Source organism: Artemia franciscana, unplaced genomic scaffold (assembly GCF_032884065.1).
Source record: "Artemia franciscana unplaced genomic scaffold, ASM3288406v1 Scaffold_1697, whole genome shotgun sequence".
Classification (NCBI taxonomy): Eukaryota; Metazoa; Arthropoda; class Branchiopoda; order Anostraca; family Artemiidae; genus Artemia; species Artemia franciscana.
The window spans coordinates 21,536-49,415 of record NW_027062923.1 but is presented as its reverse complement, the minus strand read 5'-3'; the positions used below and the strand labels follow the sequence as shown (position 1 = coordinate 49,415).

The following is a 27,880-nucleotide window of genomic DNA, read 5'->3' as shown; positions in this document are numbered from 1 at the left end:
CAGAATAAGAGGCAATACTCTCTTTGCTCCAGTTTGACATTACTGGTAGGAATAAATTTTTGGGTGAAGGTACAGTAAGATCGGTAAAACCCCATGTTCAGGAAAGGTAGGAGTACCGCAAGGCTCAATTCTTGGACAACTTCTGTTTCTAATATATGTCAATGACTTTATGGACGCAATCGCAGGTGAAGGACCAACTCTACTATTCACAGACGATACAGCTAATTCCGTCACTGGTACAGATGAATTATCGGTCAGAGAAAACATCTGTCATAGTCTAATGAAGGTATTGCAGTGGTTTGCTGACAACCACATTGCTTTAAATTCATCAAAGACCGATTATATTTTTTTTTTCAACTTCTCATGCCCTGCTGTGGCTTTCTCAAATATATGTCCATTTTAACGGAGAACTAGTTACCATTACTAGAAAGGAATCTTGCAATTACCTAGGTCTTATTGTTGATGAAAATTTGTCTTGGAAGTTTCAGCTTAATAGTCTAATGATTCAAATAGGAAGGAATGTAGGGTTACAGCGGTATTTAAAATCTTACCTCTCTTTCCTTGCCCTTAGGTGAGTTTATTATTCTTTATTTCATTCTGACTTTAATTAATGTTCCATTACCTATTTAAATAGTTTTAAATCTAGAATTAAGCCCCTTCAGCTTCTTCAAGATAAAACCTTTCGTACATTAAAAGCACTCCTTCCTTCCCCAACGGCACTCCTTGATAAATCCTCTACTAAGAGTATCTGTAAATTTTTGAGCATACTACCAGTTGATCACGTCCTTCTAGTCCATTGTATCCTTTTTAAAACTTAAACAAATTTAATAATTATTACCATTAGCTCTTGATTCTACCGATATCTCGCTGTTTTCTTTTCAGAATAGGTATAGTCTAAGATGACGTCCAGCTAAATTGCCTTGCCCTGGAATTCATACTGAACGATCCAGATATTATCCAAAAATCAATAATAAAGTTTTGGAACATTTATGATAGTAGTATAGATTCACATTCTTCTACTTCGATTTCTAAAAATAATGTACAACTGTACCTAATGGATAGTTATTTATTAATATGAAATCATAATTGTCGGTGTTGGTGTTTATCTATATTAGGATTATTATTTTGTTGGGAAGGTCGGCTCTGAGTTGAATGTGGTGTCTTTTTTTCTTTTTTTGTGATTTGTTATTTTTATCGTTTATTGTTATTTATTTTGCATTATTTTAATGATATTATTTTTTTCTTCGAAGGGTGCCGGTTTTCAAGTATAACTCACTTTATGGGCACCCTCTTTAAATATTTATCTTTTCTATTGTATAATGTATCACAATGATATGGTGAGTGAAATTAGCTTGAAAATTAAAAGAACTTGAACCTAGTTGTAATAGTAAGAGACGAACCTCAAGGAATCAGGCAGCTAAAGGAAAATATGGCACCTTACCTCAGAAAAGCAACTTTTCAAAGGATGCTTGTATTATGTTGACTTTTAGTTGCTATATTCCGAAGTTTGTTCTTTACTAGGTTGCAGCTATCTCTACAACCATGATACGAATGAAAATTACATAATCCCGTTTATAAGAAACTCTGGCGATCCTTTATGTAACATAGGCAGAGATACAAATTTTCAAAAAATTTTCATATATTATTTTGTCAAAAGATAAGTGTATTGCATCGTCGTGCATATGACGATTTATTTTAATATTTCAGTTAATAAAGGTTATATTTCATTCTTCACTGTAAAATCTCCTTCAGAATCCTCTGTTAAACAGTTTTCTACGATGTTTCAGCGTCCCGCTAGATGCAGAAAAAAAAAAACAGAAAAAAAAGACACTTTCAATTCATAATATCGTGATTGTAGCCACTTCCCTTGTTTTTCGAGCTAATATATTTCTACTTTTTGTTCGAACCAAGGGACTGTAAGTTTCCTTTATAGTTTTCCTTTAAGTTTTCTTTATATGGGTTTCAGGCAAAGTGGTTCTAATCGTTTACTCTGTGTTTCGATCTGATCTGCTATTTTCAGGAGTTTTGGGCTATTAATTTTGTTACTATGGGACGTGTTCGTTTTTAAAAGGTTGGAGCTACCGCTGCAACCCCCGACGAGGAAAGCCTTCAAACCATTTACATCCGTTCTTAAGTACGTATTTAACCACTAAGTAGTTTAGTTCGAGTGCTAAATACCGATACCTAAGTACAATTTGGTTGAGTACTTGGCACGTATACTTAAATATGTTTTCCAGTACTTGGCACAAAAATAGTTTGCATGAAGTGGCCTCTGCTAGCTTTGGAAAATCTTGACAGGTTAAGTAGGCTAGCTGACTTCAGGGTCATAATTTTGTCAAAATTCTGGCAGGAGGGGGAAAGTAAGAGAAAGTAAGAGCCCATTTTCCTTATCAAGTGAACATGACCAAGTAAAAAATGAAAAATGAACCGTATAGTACTATAAAGACAAAGGTATGCTAAAGGAAACTGATCAGCTTCTGTGGATGCTTCAATCATATAGGCCTATATTAGCTTAATGACAAAATTTTTGAACACACTTGATTTCAGCTTGGGAGAAGCCCGAGTCTGGGAGGTAGTTGCCTCCCTCCGGCCCTATAGCAAATTACGCCATGGTTGACTCTAAGGTGAAAGGCCCACCGAGGATTGAGTTTTGGTTTGTTTATCCCCCCTTCAGTTTTAGTACCTAAAAATGCAAGTACGCAGCAGTTTCGAGTCAAACCAAGTCGCCAAACGCTAGATGAGGTTCTGTTATAATTCTACATTAGCGCGAACTCCTTTGAGTCAAAGTATTAATAACGCATAGCGATTTATAGCAAAAATTTCAAAAATTGTGAACGTTGCAAATGTTCATATTTCTAAAGACATAATAAAGTCATCAAATCTAGTTAGACGTTCAAGGGCCCTAAAAAGATAGAGAAAACCGTATAACCTGGATATAATTTAAAATGGATGACACCATTTTCTTGGTTTCAGCTGCTTTAATTCTGGTAGTCACTCTATTTGTCTTGAAATGGTTTTCAGCAAAGACAGGTAGGAATTTTATCTGAGCTAGGATAAATTTACTCTGATTTCAATAAGAATTTAGGGTAAAATTCTAGGTTAGTGACTTCTTGGTATCTTGGAAAGGGGTTAGGTTAGGAAAATGAAACTTTCAGGGATGGGTCTACAGGCTAAAGTATGTCCAGGGAAGGTATTTTGAAGTACCTACCTCTACTCCCTCTCCCTCTAGAGGGTCCTGACCTTTAAAAGTATGTGTGCTATAAAAGTGAACCTTGCAAAATAGACCTTCTGCTTGAATGAAGTACAACAAAATTGTTTTCAGCTTCACAACTTTGCTCAATCCCAATTTATAAGGTTTTAAAGATATGCAAATACATTTCCTAAATTTTGAAAAAAACATTGATATGGCTCAGAATTCTACTCAAATAAAAGGAATTGCATTTTCAAAACTAAAGGCAGATAAAAAGCAACTGGTAACTGAAAATTAAGGTAAAATGTTGTTTTGTCAAAATTTCAATAGGTATAGACCTGTCATGTAGGCAAATTTCAGGGCTCTCTAGAGGGAGAAGGAGTGGAGATAGGTACTTTAACATACCTTCCTGGGATATACTTTAGCCTCTAGACTCGTCCCTGAAAGTTTAATTTTCCTAACCTAACCCCTTTCTGAGATAGCAAGAAATCAACTAGAATTTTACCATTGGGTAAAATCAGGTAAACATATTTGGCAAAGTAAAAGATCATTCTGGAATCTGAAATTAAGAGCATATCAAGTCAAGAGTCAAAAATTCCCTTTTTAGGTGCAATGACCCTCACCACATTAGAGGCAACCAGCTAAAAGTAGTAACTTAATAGAGGGACTTTCAAGTTATGTATGATTATGAGCTGCAATTTCATAGCCTCATGGAAGTCCAGGTAGCCAAAGCTAAGCAAGCCCCTGGGCTGTTAATTGTACATTTATTACAAGGAACCCATTTCACAGCCACACAAAACACCAGGTAGCCAAAGCTAGCCAAGTCCTTGGGCTTATTAAGAGTGTGTATTCATTACAAGAAACACATATGTAAAGAAATTGCTTAAAGCCCTTGCTCTCCCCCACTTCAAGTTTAGAATGGCTCTAGCCCCCTTGCATTACAATGTGAATGCTAATGACTTAGAGAGTGTCCAGAGAAATGCAACAATACTTACCTTCAGCCTGCAAAATACTCTTTGTTAACCCACAAGTCCTCCCACTGCCCACCCTGACATATTGAGAAAAAGGGGATGATTTGATTACAACTCAAAAGCTGCTAAACTTTAAGACAATAAAAAAAATCTTCTCTTTCTCAGGCAATACTAGAAGTCACAGCAAAGAACTCCTATTGTTCTGGTCCAACAAAAAGAGCAGCATAGCTTTATAGCTGTGCCATAGTGGACAGAGAAGACAACATAGTCAGCCACTCTAGATTTATTCAAAGATTGGACTGATTTTGACTGGCAGCTGAATTGGAGCTTAACTTTAAATAAAATTGATGCTTCAACACTAGCAGCTTAGGGCTATACCTGGACCCATTAGAGTGTGCAACTATCATAGTAGGGAAGATTATTTTTGGAAAGAGTAGTGAATAAGGAATTTAGTGGTGCCACTTATTTGTTATTGTGGTATTTCCTTCCTTCTCAGCAGGAGTTTTCATGTAGGAATCCTCTGAAGACAAAAAAAGTTCTTCAAAACAAATTTTTTTACTGATGTTGAAAATAGATTAGACCTGTCATGCAATTTTCCAAGGCTTAGAAATAGAGGAGTTGAGATAATTGTTTGATGACTCTTTCCCAGAGACAATCTCTATGACATTCAGTGAACCGTTGGAGTTCAATTTATTGATGAATTTGAGCTACTTTTTATTGATGAATTAATGGAGAAATGTAGCATTCTGCTGTATCAGTTTGGTTTTTGGAATAAAATAGGGTTTGTTGATGCCCTTAGTGTTGTAGATAATGTCATAATAGAGGCTGAACTGATCCAAGAAGGTCTTGTTCTAGCAGCACATGATGTTAGGTGTGTATTTGACTTATTAGTACAGAGAGCAATGCTCCTTCATACTGCAAAAAGAGGTAATCACCCCTCTATTATTTGCACCTTGAGAAATTTGTATTCAAGGCTGAAAGTACACATTAAAATTACAAATATATTTAACTAGCTGGTTTCCAGCTCATCTAACCTAACACATGCTCCACAAAGTAGACTTTCTTGCTCCAGTAACCCACCAAATGATCTGAATAGTTTTGTTTCTGTTTATAAAGATATGTGTCAAGGCACTATTATTTTGACTACTTTTTTTTTAACAATGGTGTCCTAGATACTCAATCAAAATGCATATCCTCATGCATTGAGGCAGCCACAAACATGACACTTGTCTGTTATTCAGATGGTGTCTTTAATCTTAGCAGGTCATATCTGCATATCAAAGAAAACTTCAGAGTACTCAAGAGTAAATATTCCAAATTGGGGGTGGAATTTAGCTCTGAGAAATATGAAATTCTTCTATTTAATTGGTGCAGTTTGGGTCCCACACTGTAAGTCCAACTGGGACATCCTTTAGGAAAGCCAGTTAAAAAAACTTGTTTATATTGGTCTACCAATTGGCCAATCACTAAAGCACACATGTCTGCTGCTGATTTCCCACCTTGAAAAAAAAAAAATCCAGATGCTTCAGTTGTCCAGGATAAAAAATATTTCAACCAAACAATCTTTGCTAAACTATATAATTTAACAGCACTACCACAATTTCTATACACAGTACCATTTTGGAAGATTTTCTCACAAACAGATAAATGTAAACTCTACTCAGTTTATTTCAAATTTGCAAAATGTTTCCTTCATTTGTCTCCATGGACCTGAAATTCAGTACTAGTCCATGACTATAAAATAGCCAACCCAGCAATAGCTCTATCAAAATGTATTTTGAAACACAATCCCAACATCAGTTTTCATCCATGGTATCCCCTTCTTATACAGTGATACTTAAAGTTGTATGTATGTAAAAGCTGCTCATTGTCTTACAGATGTTATTTATTAATTTTTCTGATAGTTGTGATGTCTCTTTTTTTCTTTCCCTTACTCCTTTTTTGTTGTTTCCTCTATGTATTCCGTCTCCGTGGACTTTTTATTGTAAGAGTTAGAAATAAATAAATATAAATTTAGGCTCAAAATTCATTCCTATGAATTTTAGTGTTCAAACTCAACTACTTCCCAAAATAGCAAAAAGCTCCTCATCTAGATTTTTTGTAGAATTTTATCCAATATTTTGCAGCCTTTTTCTCTGTTAACCTGGAGTCATTTAATTTTGACATTGTATGGTCATTCCAAGAGTTTAACCTACTATGGGCTCTTTATTTGCTTACCCTAAGAAAGAAGGATACCTTATTCACTATTATGCTAAGCTCTTGAAATTGAGATCATGATTTAAAGATTCACAAATTTGATAAACTTGTTGAATGTTACCTTATTTTTTTTTGCTGAAATAAAGACATACTATTTGTAATTCAGTCCTTGTCCAAAATATTAGGCCTATAACTGCTACTGTTGCAATTACATTGTAGTCCCCCTCCCTCATGCCTGAATGTAGCCCTAGACTACATAAGATAACAGAAGTTTGCAGTTTTGTTTCTTTAAAATTTACATGATGACCCAGCTATTGATAAGAAACAAAATAATGCAACCCAACATAGTTTTCCTTAGGTATTGTGTTGGAGGGGCATAATTTGCAGTTATGCAATAGTAATTATTGTATTTTGTCTTTGGAGAGTGTTAAATGGTATCTTTTTCTTTTACCTAATGATTTAGTTGAACATACAAAATATATATGTATATACCAAAATTTGATTCGATTTGGATTAACAACAAAATATGGCCACTATTCTTTGTTCCATATATATGAACCTACTGACCTCATATCCCCTTTAAGGATGCTGATTTCTTATAACGTTTGAAATTAATTTTTGCAAAGGGAGTGTAGCTTTCAGAAGTAGACTTACAGCCTAAGTAAGAGTCAGATAAGATTTTATCAAGTTTTACTCCTTCCCTACTTTTAGGGTAAATCATTGTATTTTGAATTTGGTTACATTCCACACACAAGTAGATAAGATAACATATATTAATTAATGAGAACTCCAGAAGCGAAATTACATAAATTTTTCAGAGAGTTGATTAATTTTGTAACTAAAAGGTGAATACAACATTTGATTCCCTGTTCAATGCTGTTTCCAAATATAAGGTTGCTACTGTTGCGATTGTTCCTCAGCTGTACTCCTAGTGCCTGGACATAGCACTAGGCAATATATAAAAGCTTGAGGATTGTTTTTAGATTGGTAATGTTTGGCATTTACACCCAAGTATTGATGAGAAATAAGTAGAGAAATAATGAAAATAAACAAAATAAAAAAAAAAACGAAATACTCGAAATTATATGTTTGGAGCCAATTGAGACATATGCTCTTAAAGGATGTTTTTCAAATAGTGATAACCCAAAGGAAAATTCAGTTATACACAAAAATAAAGATTAAGACTAAATATTATGATAAAGGAGACACAGGACATTACCTAGCTATGTTAAAAGGGCACCATGTATGGAATTCTTCTTAAGAAGTAACTATTTTAATGTATTTCTTGGTTTATTCTCATCAGCAAAGCTTTGCTAGACAGATTTTTATAGGTCCTATCAGCTTAATCTAAGTTTTATTGCCTCTTTTGAAAGATATTTTGAAAGAAAGAAAGATCTTTTGGAAATATTGCTTTATCATTTACGTTATATTCAGTTAAAATACTAATTTAGATGCAAAAAAAGAGAATTTTCTTGAAATTATTTCTTAAATTTAGAAAAATAGACTCAAGCCCAAATGAATGATAATTTTTGCCTAAGTTAAGACTTGATTTCTATAATAGATTAAATTGGACAAAACTTGGATTACACTAAAAACTGCAATAAAAAGCATCTTGATCATCCAGGATCAAACATTATCACCTTTCTCAATTACAAAATGTATGTGTAAACAATGGGCAAAATGTGTAATTTCAAACCCTTGCCCTTGAGGCTGTGGGGGAGGGGGTTATGTCGTAACTGGATGCACAGCTATTGGGTTTTGACTATTTTGAAATAGTGTCTATATAAAAAATTTGGTCAGTTTTCAGGAAGGAATATCAAAAGGGAGAAAGAGGGGAAGGGGTCTGAATACCCTCTGATCACTTTTCAACATCCTCCTCAACATGTCCTAAAAGTTTGAATGTAATACCCTCAGATTTTCCTGAGATATTGCTGATACACTCTTTTAACAAGCAGTATGCACTTAGTGTGTTCTGATTTTTTCAGCATTGCCCTCAAAATTTCCTGAAAGTTTAATCATAATACCCTAAGCCTTTTTGGAGACCCAGGATCAAAATGCCGCTTTTTTGAAAAAAAAAACAGCCCTATACGTAAACAATTGGTAACTCGCGTAACTTATGACCCTTGTTCCAGGGGCTGTGGGGTGTCATTTTGTTCCCAGAGCTGTAGTTATTTAACCTTTAGACTATTTTAATGGTAAATTTCAACAGAATTCAAACAAATTCCAAATTTTTTAATTTTTTTTTGGGGAAGGGAATCTGAAAAGGCTCTGGGATTATAATGTGAAAAATGGATTTAAAGGAAGATGTTATTCATACAAATTAGTGCCAAATTACTGAATTAGTGTCATTTTATAAATTGATTGTCACCAAATCACTATCTCAAAAATTTCTTTCCTTGAAGTTTTTTACCTTGAATATTTTGTATGTAATAAAAAAAGCCTTTAGTGCATTTCAGTAAAGGAGAACAATATCCTTGGGGGGCATCTGGTACCTAATTCTTGACCTATAACCTCTTTAGAAGGGCTGTCAAAAAGTCAGGTTAATAATGTTATCATATTTATCTGTAGCCTACTATGCTCAGTACTTTATTTGACCTTTATTCTCGATGGGATTTGTGTTCCAAATGTTATTTTTCAGATATACATACGTACCGTTTTGAGTATTTTGACTTGTTTTGCTTGAAGCTGAAAAACTCTTTATGGGAATCCCCTTTGCGTCCTGCCATCTTTATGCATAAACAATTTTTACCGTTAACTGTTGTAATACTGGTACATGAATTAGGATAATGGAAGGATGAGAACTGCCAGAGCCTGGCGGACACACTAATATTTACCAAGTATTTTCAATAGTAATAGACGCACTTGCTTCAGCTCTTAAACTTCTTTTGTATTTTTAGTAATAAGTACTAAAGTGAAAGTTATGAATTGCGGCTTGCATCTATAGGCTGTTTATTTTATTTGTAGAAGAAAAGCCAAACGAGGAAGCAGCAATTCCTGAGCCAGCTGTTAACCGACCTGCACAAGTTCGAGCAGTAGGAGGAAGACATAATCAGGCACGCATGCGCGTAAGTGGTAAGTCCAGATACGATAAAATGATTTATAATTTAACGCATAGGTTAATTTCAGTTTACATATGGCTAATGCTTATGCTACTATTGTAAGTTAAGTGAGAGTTTATGGTGGGATGATTTTTTGCTCTTAAATTGACAATAAGTAATTTAAAAATCTTAAGCTTACGTTAATTATTGGGTACGCTACTAATGAATCCAATGCTTACCATAGGAAAAAAAGAATAAAAAGATGGTAGAACTCAAATGAAAACACAGCAAAAATAGAATGTAGCCCTTTTGGAATGTTTTTCCTCTTAGTGTTCTCTGTTCCCTTTGTTTGGAGTTTTTTAACATTTTTTTTTACTGTTAATTTCTAGAATTGTACATTTAAAGAAGGAATTAGCAAGCTTTTGTCACAATTTTCTAATAATGACTCGTTTATTGTAAGATATTTTGGCACATTAAGAAGTTGCCATGTTATTAGCCGCTAAAATTTTCTTCAAGTTTTGTTTTGAATTTAGTAAATAACTTGTGCCTATTTCAAGATGTTCTAGTCTTCATGAATGATATCGATAGCCCCTTGAAATTGTCTTGGTTATCCCAGTGCCCCAGGGAATGATAATGCACACTTTAGAAGCCTATGATCTTAACAGCCATAAATTATTAATTTTGTAATGTATGTATTACCCACCCAGACAAAAAGAGTATGAGGATTAAGTACAATAAGAAAAAAATCACACAAAACGAAAATAATAATAAAGGAAAAAGTCAGATAAGTAGTTGAGAGAAGATAAATACGCATAAACGATATCAGAGAGTTTCCTATACCGTACAGGACTTGTTTTTTTTATATTTTCTTCTATTTGCAACAGTCTTTGCATAATCTTCTAGTTTTTTTTCTTTTTTTTTTGTTTTTCTAGAAACCATTTTTAGAACTGCTAATCAGAAACAGGTCCTCGCATAAACAAGGTAAGAAACATCAGCAAATTCAAAAAAAGGTATCTTAGCACCAGGAATACTAAAATACTAGAAATCCGAATCTTAAAAAGGGCAGGAGGTAAGATTATTCCCTTCCTTTATTCTGTTTGCGCCCTTATAATTGTATCAAATGCATAAATTAGTGGAAGAAAAGAATTTGAGTGCCAAAATTTTAGAAACTTTATAGTAGAAAGGTTATCCCCAGGCAGAGTCAAATCCAGAACTTTCGTTCGGGGGGGGGGGGTAACAAAAGGTTTTCTATGGGGGGAAGGGTTAACAAAATTGTTTAAAAAAACACATCAGTTTTTTATATTCATGTCTGTTACGTTTTTACGAGTCTGACAAACATTTCGGGGGGGGATCAACTCTACGCCCTCCCTGGATACAGTGTTGACCCCAGGAATATAAAGAGAAGCAAAAAGCTGACTGTGGAGACCACACTATTGAACGCCTTCGAAAGGCCTAAGTTACAAATATAGAGACCCCTTGGAAGAATTATCAAGGAGGAAAGGAGACAGAATCCAATACGTCTGCTGCCAACCCAACCCATAATGAAGGCCTTTTTTTAAGTTAAAGAAGAGAAGTATGCTCAGAAATCTTGCTAATAGTGCAAAAAACAATAATAGGTCTATATGAAGAACGTTCGAATGGTGACTTACCTTTTCTTTAATTGATGAAATTGAAACTCTCCGGTACAAATGGAGTACATAAACATATTTGCTAAAGGTTTCAATCCAGGATTTTCGCTGGGGGGTGGATGGGTGGGGTGTTTACAAAAGGATTTTTTTTTGGGGGGGGGGGGTAGAAAATTTTTCAAAAAACGCATCAATTTTTCTATACTCATGTTTGTTACGTTTTTAGGAGTCGGACAAACATTTCAGGGGAGAAGGGGTTCAAACTCTGTATCTGCCCCTGTATCAAGCACACAGTGGAGGACAATTTTAGTTATAATAGTAATTAGTAGTTATAATAGCAATTTTAATTTAAAAGAGTTACTAACTTTTTGCGAATGTTTTCTTCTCACAAGATAATCCATCCCGCATTAGAGTTCGGACCTCAGAATGATTTGGATATCATTTTTAATTTTGCAAAACTAACAGGTAACCTCAGTTAACATCTGCGGTAGCCTTTTTGAGGTAAAAGGCTAGTAATTCTGTTCATCTTCTATAAAAGACAATGAATTTGAAGAAGTATGAATGATTTTGTTTGTCCACAGAATGATAAAATTGACACGGAAAATGGTAAATGGGAATCTAAATAATTTCTCTTTGGATTAGGCTTATTTGAATCTTTCTTATAAGCTGATGCTTAGCATAACAAAGAAATAGACTCGGAAAAAGTTTCAAAGCCCTTCATTGTTGACATTGTATGCATTAATATTCTTTTTTTCCTTATCCAAACAATTAGAGGGGAAATTTTCTGGATTTTTGCCGGCATGCTTTATTATATGAAATTTACCAAGAGATTATAATGTTTTCATAAGTGAAGTTTGTTTTTCCGATTTATCATTTGAGCTATCATTCTTCCCATGTTCTCTCGTTCCTCTTCGTAAGTGGTATATGAAACGCATCTTTGAATAATAGATCTAAATGAAGTGTTTTAATGGGATATAAGGGGGATACAAAAGAAGAAAGGACAACAAGGACAAGTCCAAAGTTGTCTACTTTTAAGAGTTGTGGATATTTTAGCATAGTTTCAGAGATATGCTTTTGACAAAATCATCAGCGCTGTGTATGAGTCTCTTAAAAAAATATAAGGGTTTATCAGCTTGCCGTTGAATAGCTTTTTGTTTCTGTCTCTAACTGGGTTTAGATTTTTAGTATCTCAGTATTTTCATTTTGTGATAATTCAAAGCTTTATTATATTTCCTTTTTCCAGCAGCTAGACGAAGGGAATTAGAAGGATCAGATGAAGAATTATCTGAAAGTGAAGAGGAGGGCCCGAAAGTTGAAATTCCTGAAGGTGTTAAAGTGGGTAAGAAAAAGTTGGCAAAACTAGAAGCAAAGGCAGAGAAAAGGAAAATGAGAGAAGTAAGTTGTGGAGTCTTGCAGCATTAGACACTTTTATTTTGAAGTTCATCTACAGGCCCATTATTATTTTGTACTTTTAGCATCGCAGAAGACTACTAAGTTCAGCCATCGGAAGACCCATAGAGGGCATTTTCTTACATATTTACGTGAAAAAAAAGCAACAATCAAATAAATATGCAAAGAATGGAGTATTAGTATATTTTTTCCATTTGATCTAACTGTTTAATTAATAGAAAAACAATTACTCAAAGAATGGGAACTATTGAGGCTGCTAGATCAATATAATAGGGAGCTACTTGGACAGCTGCTACTATATTTACTTGATGGTATATCGAACAGCCTACTTAAGAACCTTTATACACGTGTATCACCTTTCTAAAAAATTTAACTAACATTTGTTTTCTTATTGTTCCTGGTCTTATTTTTCAAAATATGAGTATGTTTAATTCTTTTAAATTGGTAATGCTTGCAGAAACTTGCAAATGAAAGAATCAGTTTTTGTTGCGAGGTTGCGAAAACGAAGAAGAAAAATTGTGCTACTCTTCAGTTTGACTTGTGAAATTTAAGATGAACTCTCGTAAAAACCTCACTACCACTCATGTCATCCTACTAGTAACAATTTATGTCTCTTACTGGCAAGCGCAGTAAGGCGATAGAACATCCTCAGTTGTATTTTTTATCCTTTAAAGTATATGAAATTGTGAAATATTTAACGCTTTGAGGAAAAACCAAGTTTATGAGTAAAAAAGAACCTGTCAAATAAGTATTCATTGCTAATGGCTGTTTGCAATCCTTCAAATCGGCATATACCCACCTGCCTTCAAGCACCCCTCTCAATCTGCTGCGTAAAATATCCCAAGCGTGACGCTGCATTTTCTGGTAATTTAATCGTTTATAATCTATCCTAATAGGATTTTAATTCTCTACGTCATTATCTCGTTTTTTGATTCTTTAAAGCAAAATTTCTATACATCTGTTTGCTTAGAGCATTTTCCTTTTAAAGAATATGTGATTTTGAATAAAAGTACTTCATTAGCTGTTCTTGAGCTCAAACCAGGTGAAATCCGAAGGAAGAGAGCTGTGGAATTTGCTTGACAAGATTTTCCGAAGTTTTGAAAATCATGATTTCTCTTCCTCCTTAAGTCTGTAAGTATGGAACCAGAGTTAACAGCACATTCAGACATTGGTCAGTTCGCACCCAAGAACAAATACCAGGACAGTTATTCAGTTTTCCTTTTTTTTGTATATTTATGTAAAATATTTTACGACAAGTATTGCATCTCTGTGAAGATTTCGTAGGCCAGACGAGATGATGTCATTGGCCCAATCTAGCCCGCACATTTGGATCAGATACATTTGAATTAGAACGGCAAAAGTCATACCATTTTGAAGGATATTTTAAAAAGAGAAAAGAGGTTAAAAGAAAAATTTTACTCTATTTTCCTAAAGTTCATTGAAATTGACTTGATCTTGTCTAATGTGTTTTTTTAATGCTCTTTTGTGTCACTAATGATTGTCGTTCACAATTATTGTGAGTGTGTTGGATTACAGAGATTGTAAATAATGCTGTTTGGAAATAGTACCAGTTTTTCAAGTGGTTGCACAGCCATTGGAAGTGTTTGGGGGTTAAGATCCGTTTTCAAAAACAAATCAAGTATACATATGCACCTGTGATGATATGCATACATTTGCAATAAAAATACCCTTTTTTGAGTTCTGTTTTAAGAATTCGGCATCCAAGTTAATTCTGTTTTGCTTCTTTTTTTATCTTGAGTGCTTGTAACCAATATGTATATTTTTCTTCTTCTTTTTTTTTATCTCACCCACCTATTTAATTTTCTCCTGTATCTTACTGTAACGTGTTTTGTAATGAACATATCTAGTATCGCAGGATAAATACGGTTCTTGAATTGTTTATTATGATGGCGATTGTCCTCTTGGGGAAAACTGCTAGCTTCCATAGAATATTCCCGTGTATGCAAGGAATTTTGTGAGAACGTGTATATATTATGTCAGTTTACAAAGTACAAGTGAAAGGAACTTTTGTGTCAGTTAAAGTGGAATGCAGTCTATTCCTTCCTGTTCAGATTCAATGAAATGTTGCAAATCCGTAAAATGTAAAACAATTGGTTGCAGTAAGAGACCTTGTCTTAAATTATTTAAAGAAACATATTTAGGTTGAGATTCTAATTGAATATGTCCCAGAAACGGGGTATTCTCTCCCTTGCTTTATCCATTAATACTACTATGACAACAAGCTTGGAAAAGTTTTTTTAATTTTTCGGTACTTCTCTCCTTGTGTGAAGGGATTGCAAGATGCAGTATTAATGTCACAAGGGTTAAGATTTGGTGGCACTCCTATCTCTCAGGTTGGTAAATTATAATAATTTTTTGTAATATAACGTCGCAAAATAACGTAACTTATAAATTGACGTTACTTTCCCGAAGTGGGTTTCCCTCCCAAAACCAGATTTTGGCCAAACCCTAGGTGTGACTAGCAACAGGGAATTTCTTTTAAAGGGGAAAATTAGTTTTTTTTATTTTCACGAATGTTTAGGACGCTAGTTTCTTCATAACTATTTTATCTCTTAAGCCTTTGGAATCTGCCCCTAGTTTGCAAATGTAATTTACGCTTGGTTTTGTCTAGACCCTTCTAAATCCCTTGTCCTACGCACATACGCTGCTGAAATTAAAACCTCCATGGCTACATGATTAACGACAGTAATGAAAATATCAAAGAAACATTTCCTTCTACTTATTTCCACTTTAGACTGTTTTTAAATTAGATATAAGCTAAATTTCTCATAATATTTAGCAACGAAAAGTTTTTTAGCCCTTATTTATGCAGTGTTATATCTGCACTCTTCAGAGGATTTGAAGCTTAATGTTGTTGTTTTTTTGTTTCACATAAGACATTTATTTTTTCAATGTTCTCCCTGCTGTTCCACTTTTCACTTAAGATTAAAAAATAACCGGACAAATAATGCAACATATACTATAATACTGTAATAGAAATATAAAATTTGTGAGACTTAATGACTGGGGAAGGAGTGGTATTAGACTGGAACCCCTCCCTCCTGATCTGGCCGTAGTTGGAATTAGCATATTTTCCCAAGGGAATGGTCGTATTCTGGTGAAGTAAAGCCTTGAAATGTTGGGACTACGGGCTTCTTCATTCGAATGGTCAATGTGTCATATTTCATATTCTTTTATTATTAGGTTAACTATTTCATTATTAGCTTTTTAACAGAATTCCTAATATCTAAGCTATGTTTTTGACAAGATTTTACCTAACACTGAGGTCAAATGCGGTGTAAAAGAAATTACCAACAGATTGCTTTTAATTACCAACGGTTTTAGAAGTACATTAGAAATGAGGTTTTACTTGGGAGAAGATTCTTTTAAAATAGTTCTTGGTCCTAGATCGAAACTAACGGACTCGAATTTCGTTGTTGAATTTATAGCAAAATATTTTTAACTGACCATATTGCTTGTATCGTTTTCTAACTTGCCACTCGATTGATGTCGGCAATGTCATCCCTTTTATGACACTTACCAGTTCTGATACATTATGTATAATGAACATGCAATAATAGGGTAAAATTTTGCTATATCTTGCCTAACTCTATCGAAAAGCACATGAATCAATACACACCTAGCAAAACGCTAAAATAAAGCAACAATTTTTTTTTTTTAATTAACAAAGCCACTCTGTTAAGATGGTTCTGAATAATTTAGGCAATTATATTGGAACCATGGATGCGCGAGAGGTAATACTTCCTTTTTCTAATACTCCCTTTACCCGGAACTGTTAATTTCCAAGCTTTCTATAGACTGCAATTTCACGATAATTCGCTTTAAACTCAGTTTCATTTTCACTTATTCTACGGATAACTGCCCTGTTCTTCGACTGAAATATCTAATGAGTCTGCAACGGGGTTGGGGCCTATCTCACAGGAAAAGGAATCTCCTGAAGAAAAAAATCATCCGAAATGGCATGATTTACCAAAGAATTTAGCGTTGAAATCAGAGTTTTACGTTGAGCTGTGGGAAAAATGCGTATTCGTGCAAACGCAATTCGAACCGTCAATAAATCGTCTTCTTTGATGTGTTTCCTTAGTTTCACGTTATTAATCAATATTGCCTCTAAACGATTCTTTAACATGGAGTTTTGTCCATAATTACATCGTGATTTTGAATCGTTTTCCTACATCTCAAGAATTTTAAAAAGAGTTTTACTGGATGTCGTTTAATGGAGACGAATAAGAATATACTCTCAAAAGTTTTAGACGTGGATGCTGATATTTTAGAATTAGAAAAAAAGAAACCAGTGGAGATGATTTTTATTTTTCATGTCGTTAATCTGTTGCTACCCGTAAGACCACAATTTTTTAATGACGCAAATTAATGAAGACCCTTGCTATTATTCTTATTTACTGTCTATTCCAACACCTGTCTTCTTTAACTTAAAGAAAAGACAGATCAATCAAGGAAAATATGAACATTTGCGTTAACAAAATAACTATAACCACATGGTTGTGTAGCCTATACAAGAAATTAAATAAAAAAAAAACAACTAATTTTTTTAGCTGAAAGTAAGGAGCGACATTAAAACTTAAAACGAACAGAAATTACTCCGTATATAAAATGGGTTGTCTCCTCCGCAATCCCTCGCTCTTTACGCTAAGGCTTTTAATTGTTTTAAAAAGTAGAATTGTGGCAAAGAGTCAAACTTTAGCGTAAAGAGCGAGGGATTGTGGAGGGGACAACCCATTTTATATACGGAGTAATTTCTGTTCGTTTTAAGTTTTAATGTCGCTCCTTACTTTCAGCTAAAAAAATTAGTTTCTTTTTATTTAATTTCTGAACGTTTTTGAATTAATGCATGTTTGGTTTTGGCTCTCCGCACATAAATTATTAAAATGAAATTTGTATAATAATTCTTTTTTTGGCTAAATGGCTTTCTCTTAGTTTTGATCAGACGATTTTGAGAAATAAGGGGCGGAGAAGGAGGCCTAGTTGCCCTCCAATTTTTCGGTTGCTTAAAAAGGCAACTAGAACTTTTAATTTTTAACGAACGTTTTTATTAGTAAATAATATACGTAACTAATAAATTAGCAACTTACGTAACAAACTTTCATAATCTTATATTTTTATTATGTATACAAGGGGGTTTGAATCCTCGTTAATACCTCGCTCTTTTCACTAAATCTTAAGTTTTGTCTCAATTCTTTAAGAGTGACCCCTGAATCAGAAAGGCCGTAGAATAAATAGTTGAAATTACTAAAAATAATTTAGCATAAAGAGCGAGGTATTTATCTCCTCCTAAATATCTCGCTCTTTATGCTAAGGTATTTTTAGAACCCCTCATATGCGTAATAATCTCTGTTCGTTTTAAGTTTCAATGCTACTCCTTCCTTTCATTTGAAAAAACGTTTTCATGTTTATTTTTCATTTTTTTCTTATAGTAATGCTAGAAAATCATGCGCCCTTTTCGTTGAATTTTTCTTCCCCCATGACAGATTCCTCCAAGGAAAGATCCTCCAACATAGCCCCCTCCCCTCAGCCCCACCCCTCAAACAAAATAAAATCCCCCTGAAATCGTCTGTACACTTCCCAATAACCATTACTATATGTAAACACTGGTCAAAGTTTGTAACTTGCAGCCCCTCCCCCAGGGATTGTGGGGCAGTAAATCATCCCCAAATACATAGTTATTATGGTTTTCGACTATGCTGAACAAAATGACTATCTCAAAATTTTGATCCGTTGACTTTGGGAAAAAAATGAGCGTGGGAGGGGGCCTAGATGCCCTCCAATTTTTTTGGTCACTTAAAAAGGGCACTAGAACTTTTCATTTCCGTTAGAATGAGCCCTCTTGCGAAGTTCTAGGACCACATGGTCGATACGATGAGCCCTGGGAAAAAAAACCCAAAAAAACAAACAAATTAACACGCACCTGTGATTTGTCTTCTGGCAAAAAATACAAAATTCCACATTTTTGTAGATAGGAGCTTGAAACTTCCACAGCAAGGTTCTCTGATACGCTGAATCTGATGGTGTGATTTTCGTTAAGATTCTTTGACTTTTAGGGGGTATTTCCCCCTAATTTCTTAAATAAGGCAATTTTTCTCAGGCTCGTAACTTTTGATGGGCAAGACTAAACTTGATGAAACTTATATATTTAAAATCAGCATTAAAATGCGATTCTTTTGATATAGCTATTGATATCAAAATTTATTTTTTTAGAGTTTTGGTTACTATTGAGCCTGGTCGCTCCTTACTACAGTTCGTTACCACGAACCGTTTGAAAAAAATTCAACATTACATTCAGAATTCAAATAAGAATACTTAAATCTGGCGAATTGCACTTTCTTTTTTATGCTGTTAGAAAAGTTTTAACACTACAATTATTAGAACTGCAGTGATGTATATATTGATTAATCTTGTATTTCACGTCCGTAGCATAAGGCGTAGCTAAGTCCCCTGAGAGCGGTTTTGTCGTATCTGCAACTTTTTCGGGAAGTGGAGTTAACATTGCCATCTATTATGAGATTTATTGCTCTATCCGATTTCATCGACCATTTTATCGTATCTCAACTAGAAGTGCCCCAATTTTGGATTTCTCGTTTATCGTATCTCACATTTTGCCGTTTTGTTAAAAGCGGTTTTGTGTATCTCATATGGGAAAATTACATGGGCATTTGTGTCGTAACTTCGTCGAGATATACTTTTGAAGAAGAAAAGATTTGGTAAAAGTTTCACAATGAGACACAAACGGACATTATTTACATCTGCACAAGCTGCACAATATTTACAGGAATCCAACCTCATTTTTGTGGAATTGACTGATATTTTTTTTCCAAGAATATAGTATATATTATATCTTATATTATATATATATATATTATATGATATGTTGTAGATATATTGAGTATAATTTGATATGATCAAATACTTGATTTGTTAGGATTTTTGTTGCGTATCAGTGGTCAGAATAAATCTTGGCTATGATCGTGTTTTGATAGTGCTTCCTTGTAATGCAGCAGTCTGTCGGTAAATTTTTTTGCAGTTCATTTTATTGACTTACAAATAAAGTGAACATACCACTCGATGCCTTTTTTTATGTTCTTTATAAATATAATAATCGCTTTTATCGCAAATTCAAATTTAAACACTTTTTGACCTCGCCCAACTAACCCACCCTAACCTACCTAACCCAACCTAACCTGACTATGAATAATTTTGGGGCTGAGAAAACGTAGTATTATTTTGTCAAAAACGACCGAAAACTCGTACTTTAATTGAAAATTCGGCGGCAAGGAAGAAGAAAACGGCATAAACGGCAAAATAAAATTTATTTATTCAACTTAATCGTTGAAAATTGGTGCCTGTGAGTTATATAACATTAAAAAATGGATTTATAATGAAACAGTAAGTTTCTTTAAACAGTCTGAAACAGTAAGAAAGTTAATGAGGTATACTGTTGCATTTGGTCCGAGTTTGAGGCTGGACGTGGAGCAAACGAAATAGCTAGTGGACTAGTGGCCATACTGGAAAAGGTCTTAATAGTTACCCTGATATCTGTCAGTTGGACTCCTGCGTGTCCCAGAGCCGAAACTCAATTATAAGCTTCGCCATTTAAGATGTTCAAAGAAAATTTTCACGCTTAGAAAGAGTGGTTATGAAGTTTTGTGAACCAGGTCATTCGACTATAAAGGAGGTTGATGCTGTACATAGCACTATTGAGCAGGGGCTAAAGCACCTTGATTTGTTTTCTCCACTAGATCTGGTGAGGAAGTTATTGAAAGTAAGAAAGATACGTCCTTTGAATGTCCTACAAATGACCCAGTCAAAGTTCTTTGTCTTCCAAAAGCCAGCAAAGCTGTAAAAGTACCCGTTGGTACCGTATTCAATGGTAAAACAACGTGAGTTCCGTCAAGATAACGCTAAGAGAGTTTGGTTCAAAATTTACTTCTCTGGAGGCTTGCAAATGGCTACTATATCACAAGAATGTACTTCGGTTAAAAAGTGTGCCAACACTTCGGCTGTCCGTGTTGTTGAACGTCTTGTTTTGCCCAAACGTCGCTGCAAAAATATTGATCTACCTGATACGAAAATTAAATATGTCAAGTATCTTCTGAAGTTCATCCCCAACCAAGACCAGAAGTATTTTGAAACCAAGATTGAACAGTACTACAAAGCCAAAGGGGCTACTGAACGTTTGGAAGCCTCTCCATCTGCACGAGATCCATGTCCAGAAGAGGATTCCATTGAAGCAAAAGGGCGGCCAGCAAAGAAACTCAAGAAAAATGAGCATTTCTGATGTTTTTGTTAATTTTATACTTGCTGCATCAGAATTCATTTGTCGTCCCTTCATGGTGAAAAGAACAGGCAGCCCACACCATTTTGTCGTATCTAAATTTACTAAAAGTTCGGTAAGGTAAGATTGTCGTATCTGTATTTCATTTCAATTTTTGACAATGAAAACTTCACCTTTTTCATATAATATTCGGGAGACCCTCCTAGCTATTTTTCTCTTTTTTTGATGTATTTGCTATGACAAAACCGCTCTCAGGGGACGAAATGTTTGGCAAAGGAGAAAAATAAGGAACAGATTTTAGCTTGTTTTGCCTCTTTAAGCAGCTTCATATAGAAAATAATTTGCTGCTCACAAGGCAAGAGCCTGAGTTTTCTGGTAAATAAAAGATACCATCATTGGCTCCTACATGGCAAATCTTTTTGAGTGACCATAGCTTTTCACTGTTACCTTATGTCCATGTGATGAAGAGAACATGATTATTACCTCTACGGTTGAAAAAAAAGACAAATGACTATTTGCTACTCTTAAAATGAGAACAAGATTTTTCTAAGCAATAAGAAAGTGTTTCTGCGTGGTCTCTAATTTCTATTATATTTCAAGGCTGTTCGACCATATCTTTATCATCAGGCCGTATGACCGTGTGATAGTGATAATGATCTTTAGCTTTACCATAAGTAAGATCATATGCTTCCCGTAAAACAAGAATAAGGTTTTTCTGGGCAATAAAAATGTTTCTGTGAATGTCCGACATCTGGTAGTGTCGGCATTCACTGGAGAATTTCCGAAATTCATTTTTCTGTGCCTGGATTCAATTGGCTTTGCAAATAGGCTTTTTCAGTCTTATACAAGCTTTGATGGCAAAATTTAAAGTTAGATTAGGTTGGGTTAGGTTAAATTACGTTATAAATCTCAGAAACAGGTTAAAAACCTATCCTAACCTGTTACCATCAAACCTTGCATAAAACAGAAAAATATGAATTGAAACGATGTCTAATTCCATGGAGAAGAAAGGTATTTTAGAAATTCTCTAGCGAATGACCAGGTTTTGACATTCACGGTAACATCCAAATTTGTTGTTATACGGTAAAACTGTTCGAATACTATTGCTTTATCATATGATGTAGTGACCGTGATCTTTATCCCTGACATTAACGAGCGCATTTGGTGTTTGTAAAAAAGGAACACGTTTTTTCTGTGTCATCGAAAGGTGTCCTTCTCTGCTTTTGTGTACCAAAGTAGTGTGGGCTCTTAAGGTTTTATGACGCCCATATCCACTACTCCTTTCTTCCTTTAACTTGATTTAATTTGAACGGTGACCCCTTCAAGACGCAGGTGTTACCAATCTTCTAAGAGATGCAGATGTCTGTTACACCATTGGGAATGTTTTCTTCGCGATTCAGATGTCTGTTACGTCATAGGGAATGTTTACTATTGCGTGTTAGGTAAATAGGACTTGTTAGAGAGCAAGAAAAAAGTTGTTACGTAATAGGATTTGCTTACTTTTGTTGTTACGTAATAGGACTTGATAGAGGGCCAGGAAAAAATCTGTTACGTAATAGGCTTTGTTTACTTGAGATTTTTGCGTAATAGGCTTTGCTTGTTACATAATCGAGTGTTTAAAAACATGTGATGTGTTGGAAAAAAATTTCAGGGCCTGCTAATGGGGGAACTTCGAGACGCCGTTCCCTAAAGAGCAATTTCAACGGGACACCTAGCATCCAATTTCACCTGAGGCCACCTAACCTAACCACCGGTCCCCTATTATCCAATTTCACTTAGGGGGTCTAACATCCAATTCCTTCGGGAACCTAGCAAAAATTTCATCGAGGGCCCTAAACTAACCACATGGGTCCTAGCAACTATTTCAACTGGGGGGAGGCTAGCAGTCAATTCCATTGGAGGCCCCCTAGAGAGCAATTCCAACGGGACCCTTAGAATCCAATTCCAATGGGGGCTATTATCTAATTTTACAGGTGGTCTCCCTAACCTAACCAACGGGGCCCCAGCAACCTTTTCAATCGGGGCCCTAGCATTCAATTCCATCTGGGGCCCCCTAGCAACTAATTCCAATGGAGACCCCTTGAGAACAATTCAGCGGGGGACCTAACATCCAATTCTATCGGGTCCCTAGCATCCAATTCAACCGGGGCCCCACCGAGCCATTCCAACCCGTGGCCCTAGTAACCAATTTCACTGACAAGACGTTTTTCAAAATGTTTCAATATTTCTTTGGATGTCATGTAGTAGGGAACATTTACGTATGTTAAGGCTGATACCATCTCGCGTGATATGCTAGACTTCAGGGTCCTTGGGGAATCCCTGCTTGTAGCTGTGGAGGGCATGCTCGTCGGGTGTTACGTAATGACGATGCAAATCTGATTGTTTGTAATACTTTAAGATATTTCATTTTCTTTTAAGACGTTTTTCTGAAGGAACCTCTATATTCTAAAAGTGATCCCAATTTTATTTGGAAAGTTCTAAGGCATGATCAGTCTAAATCTTGCAGTGATGTTCAAATCCGTACTGAACAGTGGTACAACTACTTTAAAGGTGAATTCTCCAGTCCCGATCCATTGCTCGTGAGTAAGTTTGAGAAAAAACTTGACTTGCTCTTGCTCAAGTCTGCTAATGACCGTGGTTTCGTCGTAACTCCATCAATGCTCACGAAATGCATCCTGAAACTACGAAAAAAACTTCCTGTGGTGCGGATTCGATTTGTGCGATGCACTTGGAATTCGGTTCTTGTGTCTTAGTTGAACATTTATCACTACTTTACCAAATGATTTTTGTTACTGCCAATTTATTCAGTACTGGTTTAATTAGTCCTATTTTGAAAAAAGGGAAGCCAGCTGACTGTTGTCCCTCCTTTAGGTCAATTACTGTTTCTCCCGTTTTATGCAAATTATTTGAGCTATTGGTTGTTGGTGAAATTTCTAGTAAGCATTACAGGCCAGAGAACCAATTTGGTTTTAAGAAAGTTGTAGGTCGTGAACATGCTCATCATCTCATTGCAAATTTGTTACTTCATGCTGCTGAAAATGATGGAGTATTGTTTTCTGCCGGGCTGGACGTTTCTAGAGCGTTTGACTCCGGCATACATGCACAGATACTGCTGATAGCATATAAATGCGGTACAGATCCTTCGGTAGTTAGGGCTATGCGCTGCATGTATAGTAAGCTGAATGCTAGAGTAAAGGTCCCTGTTTTACCTGGTGTTGTAGATATTACCCTGTCAATACCCATTAAAAAAGGTATTAGACAGAGAGCTCTGGCCTTCCCGCCCCTGTTCAATAACAGTGTAATCGAGCCCCAGCAAAGAGCCTTTACGACGTTTCACGACGAAGTAGAACACAAGCAGGGATTGAAGAAAACTTTCGTATATTTGCAGATGAATATAATCGTATTGGTCTCAATTTTAATCATAGTAAGAGTGAGATTCTAGTTTTTAATCGCCGTTGCCAAGATCCCGTTGCTGTATCTCTTGGTGTTCACGTCATACAAGACCAAGAACGTCTTACATACCTTAGAGATCCAATTAAAAATAATATACAATCGACATGGGTCTTGCTTAAAGATTCTTTTGTGAATAAGAATAGGAAGTCATATGGCCTGTTGGTAGCGCTGAAGTTCCAGTTTGACTGTCGCATCCTTGCTACTTTATATAACGCTTTTGTAGTTCCCCATTTGCTTGCGCTTGCCCCATTTTGGTCTCTTTTCTCCCAGACAGATGTCAGCGACATAAAGAAGTGTTTTCACTAATATGCAAAATATCTGCTTAGATTGCCTCTATGGACCAGTAATGCAACTCTGCCAAGACGTTACTGAGTAGCTAGTCCAGTGTGTACAGTAGAAAAGCGAAATGAGGGTCATATAAAACGCCTGGGCAGTAGTAGCACTTCGCTAAGTGTTTTCAGATAGTTTTTTCATATTATGAATGCTGAGTTTGATTTCGTTTTTAGAAGTGTGTTTTTTTCTTTTCTTTTGTTTTTTTTCTCGTATTACTCAGTCAGTTTTGTATTTTTTTTTGCAATATGATGGGAAATAAACATATACATACATACATACAATGTAGTGATAGACTATAGACAATATACGCTATGTTCGACAAGAGTATCTTGTTAGAGATAGATGGGTCTTATTATGTTACCTTTGTGGGATGGAATCTCTATAAAGCGGTCCCAGATGCCACGAGAAATACACCTGTTACCTAGAGTCATAAACAAAGACGACATAACAAACAATAATTTTGTTTCGCTATTTACATACAAATCGTCAGACAAATGCAATTTAATTGGCTATGCATTCAGATAAGAAAATGCGCTTTCCTTGAGAGTAGAATCTAAACTGGGTCTAAAAATTACTCCTTTCTCACATCTATACTCTCCTGTTCTGAATCGTTTGTCACGATTTTGCAATTTTCACCTTATGACGACTTCTCTTTAGTGTTAGTAAGATATCAGTCTTCTCATGAAATTTATGGGAAATAATTTTATACTTATGGGACATATGTTTAAATTTATGGGACAGATTCAACATACGCTTGCAAAATAAGTACATTAATTTTGTTATTGATTTGTTCTTATATGCTTGTTTTTTTTTTATCATACTTTTTAGCCAATGTACGGACACTTGAAGAAAGGATTTTTTTTTGCTATTTCGAAATCAAATTTCAAAATTAGCAAATTTTAAAAGCCTCAATGGGTTGTAGGGGAATTCTAGGGCTTTATGTCACGCTAGAATATGGTAACCTTCATACACGATAAATTTTTTTTCCTGTTTCTCTTTACTACACAGAATTTACATTTTTGAGAACATTCTTGAATGGGCATACCTATGTCCATAGGCTACAATATGCTTGAGTTGCATTAGTAAAACATATTAAAGATTCGTCCTGGGCGAGTAATCTGAAAAGACACAGACTTTTTATTGTAAATAAAAGTTTTGTTAATAGAAGAACGTTATAAAATCATGAAATCACGGAAAGAGCTATTAAAACTCAACAAAAGGAAAAACTTAACGTGTAAAAGCTTGTAAAGGATAAAATATAATCAAAAAGAACCATGAAACTACAGAAAAAGCAGTTGAAACTGAACAAATGCTAAAACAAAACGGGAAAAACCTGATTTAGGATAAAGTATAAGCAGAAACAAGCGTGAATTAAAGGAAGGCGGGGGTTCTAGCAACCAATTCCGGAGGGGGGGCTTGTTATTAGAGATAAATTTAAGCCATATTAAGAGTTATTTCTGAGAGGTCTTAATGAAAATGCCATGATTCTTTGAGCCAAGACAATGCATATTCACGCCACTGTGACAATAGGTGGTTGACCCGCCCCATAGAAAGCAATTCTAGTGCGATCCCTTAACATCAAACTCTATTGGGGGCGTAGAAACTCAATGGGACCCTAGCCAGCAATTCCAACGGGGTCCCTTAACATCCAATTTTACTAAGGGGCATCAACATTCAATTCCAACTGGGGCACCCTAGCAACCAATTCTAGAGGGGAATTCAAACAAAATTAAGAGTTATTACTGAGAAGTTTTTTGGGAAATACTACGTTTCTCTCAGCTATTGCTATGCATACTTACACCGCCGTTACAATATGTAGCTGACCAACCCCCTATTGAGTAATTCCAGTGGGCCCCCTAACTTCCGATTCCACCGGGGGTCTAGAAACCAACTTCAGTGGGACAACAGCGAGCAATTCTAGCAGGACTCTTAACATCCAATTCCAGTCGAGGCTTTCTAGCAACCATTTCAATAGGGAAGTTTGTTATTAGAGCTAAATTTAAGCTATACTAAAGTGATATCCAGCACCATTAAATTAGGGTGGGATCACTGATTATTCTTAATAAAGAATCCATTAATTACCTTGGGTTGCCTTTGGTCCGTCAATTAAAGCAACGCGGGAGTTAGTGTTATTGTCTGTATTGGGAAAACTTAGGAAACTATATTGCCTGCTAGTCAGGGTGAAAGGTTGTTTTGATAAACTAACACTTGCTATAAATTACAATTCGGTGTTTGCACCTCACCCATTTTTTATTGTTCCATTTTGAGTTTTTTGAGTAGAAATAATAAAAAGCGTATCCGTGTTTACTTTTTCCCTGTAAATATTTTCTTGAATTCTTCTATGGTTCAGAAATAGGTATATTATACGAAAATTCGGAATATTTGATATTACTATAAAAATGGATCAAAAATACGACCGACTTCTTAGACGATCTAGCGAAAATAGAATACATTTTTCCCTTAATTGTCTCATTTAGTGGAAAAACAGTTTTGTCGTCATTTCTTTAATAAAATAAATATTTAGGCGTTATTTTTCTGGGTGCTGTTTTATGAGTTATGTTTATGAGTTATGTTATTATTAATGGGTCATGTTTTGTGAGTGTTTTTTTAGTTATGTGAAAAAAAACACGATGATCTACTTATTTTCACTAGAAGTGTCTTTTCATACCCCTCTTTGTACATCTTTTTTATGTATAGAGGGCACAAATAAATTATTATTATTAAGAGTTATTTGTGAGAGGTCTTAATGAAAGTTCTGCGTTTCTATGAGCCGTTGTTCTGCATATTCACACAACTGTGACCATATGTGGTTAGCCCACCCTAGTAAGCAATTCCAGAGGGTGAGGGCTGTTATTAGATATAAATTTGAACCATATTAAGAGTTATCTGTTAGAGGTTTTAATGAAAATGCCTAATTTCTTTCTTAGCTTGGATCTTAGACATAAGTCCCACGTACCACTGAAAAATTCTTTTAGCGCCTCCCACCTTAACTTTAAGGTGTAGAACTTGTTAGCCCGGCCACGTCATCGTGTCACCCTATGGATGGTACACGGCACCCTCCGCCACCTCTTCAACGTGATGGCCTCTAAGGTAAGTCACGTCAACATGCCTATATGTGGCTACCCCCTTGACAATCATTGATTTATTTTTTACAAGCCACTCCTCATTGTGATGACCTACATGGCAATTCACACCACCGTGCGACACTTGCTGATCCTCTTGTACCCTTTGGAACCCTTCATAACTTCTAAGACATTTTCCAGATATTTTCTTGTTAAAAATCATACATTAAATACATTGGTTCTTGTGTTTTGCAAGCCAAACTTCCATGATGCACCAGATCATTTCACGCCACC

The 27,880-nt window shown here is 35.3% G+C and overlaps 1 protein-coding gene across 1 annotated transcript in view; it reads left to right on the top strand.

Moving 5' to 3' along the window:
- The first annotated feature begins 2,803 nt into the window (after positions 1-2,803).
- LOC136042667 (DDRGK domain-containing protein 1-like) overlaps positions 2,804-27,880 on the top strand; it is a 44,806-nt gene continuing 19,729 nt past the window's right edge. Inside the window, exons 1-3 of the mRNA XM_065727631.1 lie at positions 2,804-3,030; positions 9,322-9,429; positions 12,264-12,415. Coding sequence (XP_065583703.1) covers positions 2,946-3,030; positions 9,322-9,429; positions 12,264-12,415 — 345 coding nt within the window. The 5' untranslated portion in view covers positions 2,804-2,945. The remainder of the gene's footprint in view (positions 3,031-9,321; positions 9,430-12,263; positions 12,416-27,880) is intronic.